Source organism: Anneissia japonica, unplaced genomic scaffold, assembly GCF_011630105.1.
Source record: "Anneissia japonica isolate Jap-2015-1 unplaced genomic scaffold, ASM1163010v1 scaffold287960_len3192837_cov198, whole genome shotgun sequence".
NCBI lineage: Eukaryota > Metazoa > Echinodermata > Crinoidea > Comatulida > Comatulidae > Anneissia > Anneissia japonica.
This window is the reverse complement of record NW_022712725.1, coordinates 272,682-279,349: the sequence shown is the minus strand read 5'-3', so window position 1 is coordinate 279,349 and position 6,668 is coordinate 272,682. Positions and strand designations below refer to the sequence as shown.

Here is a 6,668-nt window from a genome sequence, read left to right as displayed (position 1 = left end):
TCGTCGGACAGGCCTGGCCCCCCCCCCCTGTCGTCCGGCGCACGACTAGGTCGCCTGGCGTACGACTAGGTCGCCTGGCGTACGACTAGGTCGTCTGATCAAAAAGAAAAAAAATAATAATTTACGTTAATAAATAACGTTATTTTGACTGCCAATCTCTAATATTGTGGTCTAAAAGCACATTTTGGTCCATACTAAGCCATAGAAACTCTCCCCGTGCACCCTACAAGGAGTTTTTAATCCAAGGCTTTGTTGGCCCTTGGTTTGGACCCCTCCGTCGGACAAGTCCGACCCCTGGTCGGCAAATTTTTGGCACCACCGCTGGTTGGCAATGTGGTATTCAACAAATTGGGATCTACCTGTAGGATTTAAGTATGTTTGTGCAAACTGCAGTAGGCCTACTGTGTACCAGTATGTATTGTACCTGTAGAGTATTGTTGCTATAAATTGTTTTTACCGTAGTACTGTATACTTCAGTAAGCAAGTCTGCTATTTATACTTGAAGTGTTTCGTTGACTACAGTACTGTACTGTACAGTACTGTAGTATCTGCTAATTTTCATTTTTGGTTTGCGATGGTTATTTTGATCAAGGAAGGAAGCTACATGTTACTCAATCTATACTTCACTGGTGTAGACAAGGAAGAAAATTAGAATAATTTGAAGAATAGCAATGGATAATGGGTTTTGTAATGTATACACACTAGTCATGCATGACATTAACAGATTACAGTATTATATTTGTTGAATGCGGTGGTTTAAAGATTGAGGTTCATGAACTAAGATTATTTCAGACAACTACTGTACAATAAAACCCATTCTTTTTCAGCTAAGAAATGAAAGTGTATCTTTTAACATTATCTGCAACCTTTATTTAGGGGACACCCTATTAAGGGGACACTTTTTTTGGTCCTGAATGTATACTACTGTACTGTACTAGTGTGTTCTCTGTTGGCCTACTATGATCTGATGGTAAGGTACACAAGTTTGCAACTTGGCAATAATTTTCATACCCTTCTGAAATTTTGTAGGACTACTGGTATATAATTATAGACATCTGATAGTGATATAAAAAATTTTAGTTACAACTGTTGGTTTATTGCATAGTTACAGTATTAATAACGTTATTTACTGATACGTTCTTTTACCTCGGAAACATGTGTCAGGCGTGTTATTGTCACGTGTGCGACATATTTTTGGGATTAATCACACTCTTTCTCTTAGAAGCTAATTGATTTCTTCTAGTTTCTCTCTTTAAAAGTTGGGCTGGTGGTAGAGATGGCATTATACTGAGAAGTGTATGCATCTTATTGGATGGAATCTATATCACATAATACTATAGAAACCAAAATGTCCACTGATTAATCTCAGATAAGATAGTATAATACATGCTCCAAGTATCGAAATGCACGCCATCATATCGAGATTCAATATTTTGACATTAATTATATCATCATCATTCCTGATGAAGACAATTAAATGTCACTAAATATGGATATAGATTCCATCTGGAATTGGAATCTAGTGTAATTGTTTTTTAATTGATATTTTCTTTTTCTTATTTTATATACAGTCATCAACACCACAAATGGGGTTTGGAACTGATTTGCAGAGTAGGACCGCTCATGAAGCTCTCTTGAAACTTAACGATCAGGAGATCAAACTTATGGAAACATTTCGTCGTGTTGCACAAAAGCGTGTATGCTGTGATCGAGAATATGCAACGGCCTTAGCAGGTGTCTCAAATCTGGCTAATCGTTTTGATGTGGAGAGTCAGCTTACACACAACAGTGTATTAGTAACGGTATGCATATTTTATGATTATAATTTATTATGTGATATTTAGACTGAAAGTAGGTATATTTAATTTTTGTCACAAAATTTTGGTTAAATTGTTCAAAGTCTTACGTGACTGTTTTGAGAGAAGCATGCTGCATGATGTCAAAGGTCAGCCTACATTATTCTACAAACATTTTCAATAGGATGTTGCATACTGCAATACCATAAAACATTGAATAGAAGCCCTGGGCTTCTTTTTTTTTTTTTTTTTGCAAACTTTGGATGGTCTTCTTTTCGAGGCTACTTTTGCAAAGTAAAGAGGGGGCTTCTTTTCAAAATGAATACTGTAAATTTTGGGATTTACTACCATAAAAAAATGAATACAGTAGGACCACTGTAACATTGGTGTCATGAAGTATATTTTTAACTTCAAAACCAGGTTGCAGAGAAAAAGAATATCTTGATAGTTGCAATGTATAAGGCCCTATAAAAAACTTTTTTTTTTCAAGGAAATAATCAGGAACAGCTAAGATAAACAAATTTCGAAAAACTAGGAAACAGTGGCTATTATTTTTCCTGATTTCTCAAGAAAATAAAGTATATTCGTTTCATTATGTCAATTGTTGTCCCTTGCTTCCTGTTGTTATGTTGTAATTTTTCTAAATAACTATAGGGATCAATGATGACATTCACTCATTCAACATATTGCAATATAGTTATCTTTTAATAATAATTATGTACTCATAGGTCTACAATAGCCTAGCTCACGACAGTACAGTGTTCCTCTTTCTCTTCCCTCGCTTTTCACTGCATGCTCTCTACTCTCATTTTGCACAATTAGGCGTGCGGCCTTACGGGCCGTGCGCAAGAAATCTTCTATTTCCATAAAATCATAAACATATAATTATAACATGTAGTAGGAGTGTAAGTGAGTACCTTGTAGAATGTCATTGCCCTAATAATTACTAGCAATATAAAACTGTCCTCAAGGCCTTTCCAGAAAACAGGGCTGAACCAGGAAATCCTAACTTTAAAAGAATAAAAAAAATTTAAAAATCTGACAATGGGAACCACACACCATCACATCATATCCTTCTCACCGACGGGCCAAGGCCGGTCAGGTATTATTTCACACGCCTTATAGTGATGTGGGCATGAAATACCAACAAAAATTAATTGAAGGAAAAAAACTTGTAACTGAAAATTTGGTTTAATAATGTGAAAATTTATGAAGATGGGATTTCAACTGGTTGTTCAATGCAGCTTAGGGGCAGCACGCAGACTGTGAATGCTTCATCATCTTACGTATAACTATCATGTGATTCACTGTACTATTATTCATTGTGTATTGGCGAGTCTAAATGGCCAAGTGGTTAGCAGGAGCACCGCAAACCTATAGCCATAATATCGGGGCTGTTTCGAATGGCACGCTCGCCAATGGTTCTGGTAGTAGAACAAGTCTTCTTGGATAAGGACTATAAACTGTAGGCCCAGTGTATACAATGGCTATTGGGCACTATAAAGAACACAGTACATTATTCAAGTTGAGTAGGGGGATACCCCATTGTACTGGAAAAGACAGCCCCTGTGGTGGATGACAAGAGTTGCTGGTACCAGGTTACCGGGTAGCACAGACACGAATCGACCCTTAGGTGAAGAAAGTCATTGATCGAGTTCCTAGTCCACTTATCAAGCGCTCTGAGCATCTTATATTAGATGGATACGGCACTATATAAAACTACAATATTATTATTATTATTAATTATTATTATTAAGCAATACTTTAAGAAAAACGTGTCCTAATGAGAAAATCCAACGGTGTACCACTTGGCCTCATGGTTCAGTTTGTCCGAACGGTAATCGGAAGGTCTTTGGTTTGATGCGTTTTTCTCAATTCTTTATTATCATTTTTAATTATCACCAGTGGAGGTGTATGTGTATCTCCATTATCTACATATTAAAGTCACTGTGGATGTGATTCATCATCATAAAGTACTGTATGAAGAAAACAATCTGAACAAAACCAGTGTATTAAACTATATAAATATTCTGGTACAAGTTGTGGATCTAAAAATTTGCATGTTTGGTGACAATTTACCATTAACTTGAATATGATGCATTGTTTAACTAGGAACCAATTATATTGATGTACAGTATATGTATATCCTAAAATTTTGAAATGCCAGTTTATAATTGTAGACAATTGATATTCAAAGAAGTTTTATTTTCACTTCTACAACATGCTTGATATTTCCTTCAGTTATCTAGTCGTAATATTAATAGTACACAGACAGGTGAATTTTTTATCATGTATATTTTTGCAAATGTCTACATATTGTATATAACCGAAAAATCCACTGATTAATCTCAGATAAGATAGTATAATTACATACTCCAAGTATTGAAATGGACGCCATCATGGCGGGATTCAATATTTCGACATTAATTATGTCATCATCATTCATGATGATCACATAATTAATGTCGAAATATTGAATCCCAACATGTTGGCGTGCATTTCAATACTTGGAGTATGTATTATACTATCTTATTGTATATAATTTGTTTATGTTTTAATGACAATGTTTTACAATGTTATGTGCTTAGAAGCCTTGAAATATGGAGGTAATTTATTAAAACTTGTTTGAGATTACACAATACTGTAGTACAGTATCCGAGTATACATGGCCACATATAGAAAGTTACTCTGAATGAACACTGTAAAAGGGAGATTGATCATAGCTGTGGCTTGCTCAATATTTTCAGTTAATTTGTAACTGCATTTTATTGTCCCTATATAATAATAGATTCATTGCAGAAGGTTTTGTACTATCTTTCACCACACCATGAGCATAATATATTTTTATTATATATGTTTAGCAAGTGTTCTTCCTGCATTTCTGTGTAATGTTAGTACCTTTTACGACACCTTGTCATTGTTCTACTGTACTTTAAATATTCAGTTATTGAAATTCAATGGAAAGAGACTAATAATATGAAAGTATGCTTTTGGAACTCTGGAACTCTGTTTCAAAACCAGAATTTTTTCCCATGACTTTAAAACAGCTCCATCTTTTCCGTCATTATGAGACTTCATTTGTAACCAGGCCCTATGGGAGAACACTTGTTGATATTGAACAGGTTCCCCAGTTAAATATTCAGAAAAGATTACTATGTGCAATATTGGTCTGCCCACGCTATATCCATAACATAGTACAGTGGCCAATTGTTTAGGTGTCAAGATTTCATAAGGAATTGAAATTGTCAACAGGTTGTGTTATGTTTAATTGTGAATGTTTGAAGGAGGAGCATATTGCATGCTTGGTAAATTTTCTAGTGGGCTGGTGAGTGCAAATAAGGAGGTATAAAAATAAAAATATATTTTTATACCTCCTTGGTGCAAAGTTTTCAACAGATATTATATAATGTGTACCCCTTTTCGTACAATCGAAAGCAGCAAGTGCACATCTGAAACCATGCGGTCTTTTTATTCCTAGGTCTATTTCATCATGCTGCTCTCCCTGGGAAATCCTGTGGGAAATACAGGGGTTGCACAACCTGCCATCTTAGCTTTCAGAAAGGATTTAGCTCATGTGTACCACTTTGATTTGGATTGCCTCCAGGATTCCTGCCAATTTATCAGCAGAGGTGGTTCTTCAATGCCACAGTTTTCCCAGGACCAAAACACCTAAAATTCTCTTTATATTAATTTTTAGCTACGACTAGTTATACTTATATTACCCAAGATATGCGACTCTTCTGCACAGAGTATATCAACACAGGACATTTAAATTTGAACAAGTTTAAGCTTACAAATAATTGTATTTTTGTTATCCAGTAATTTTAATAGCATTTCAATAAATCTTGTGTGACGTGCCAAAAGGCTACTGTTTACAATTGATGTATGGTTTCAATAAACATATACTGTTTGTATAGCTTAAACATTATGATATAATGATATTGACAGTAACAATATTGCAGTAAATCATGTTTGACATGAATAAAGAAACTCATGTGAGACTTAATACTGTACAATTAACGTATTTTTTTCAATAAACATGTAGTGTACAGTTTAAACATTTAGCTTATAATGATATAATTAATTCTGCTTAAACTGTTTCTCTTCGTGAAAGTTAAAAAATTCACTTTATTATATTTTGCTTCATGGATCAGTCCAACATATACAGTTTTAAAATAGTTTGATTGATTGATTAACTATTTGATGAACCTCTAGGCATGGACAACTTTCATTAAGGAATCAGAGAAAACACAGAAGCTAATCCGTCAAAATGCAGAGACCATGAACAGTAACCTCATAGAGAAACTCTCGGCCCTTATACGAGAAAAAAATGATGCTAAACGGCAATATATGCAAGAACGTCACAGAATTGATTCAGAGTTTGTTAAGGTACAGTACAAAAGTGATGATGTTTATGGTATTGACAGTTAAAGTCTATCTCTTATGCATATTAAACATCTCTTATATAAATTAAAATGTTACTGAAAAGGGTTTTGACAAAGAAAGAAAAAATCAGCTTCCATGGGGACTTCAACCTGGGACCTTTCACATACCTGACAAACGTCATAACCACTTGACCAGGAAGGCATTGTGGTGGTTCAAGCACCAGTATAATTTTGTGTTCCTTTCATTCTTTAATTTTGATATCTGCACTAATATTGCACATGACTATACTGCCAAAGATTTACATAAAAGATACTCTTTTTCAACTTGACCTTGAATGAGATACTTGTATATAATGTGATTCATATATATATATATATATATCCTCGCTACTGAGGAAGGACTAGTGTTGTCCGAAAGCTCTGGTTCTATTTCTGGCTGTTTACTAACGTTTACTTTTTAGCTGTTGCTTATCATTTTTGTATCTCT

At 34.7% G+C, this 6,668-nt stretch overlaps 1 protein-coding gene across 4 annotated transcripts in view; it reads left to right on the top strand.

Moving 5' to 3' along the window:
- The window catches only part of LOC117108020 (tyrosine-protein kinase Fer-like), a 37,690-nt gene that overhangs the window by 9,787 nt on the left and 21,235 nt on the right, over nt 1-6,668 (top strand). For all 4 annotated transcript variants that reach the window (XM_033249857.1, XM_033249856.1, XM_033249858.1 and 1 more), the window contains 2 exons: nt 1,572-1,802; nt 6,012-6,185. In XM_033249857.1, coding sequence (XP_033105748.1) covers nt 1,572-1,802; nt 6,012-6,185 — 405 coding nt within the window. The remainder of the gene's footprint in view (nt 1-1,571; nt 1,803-6,011; nt 6,186-6,668) is intronic.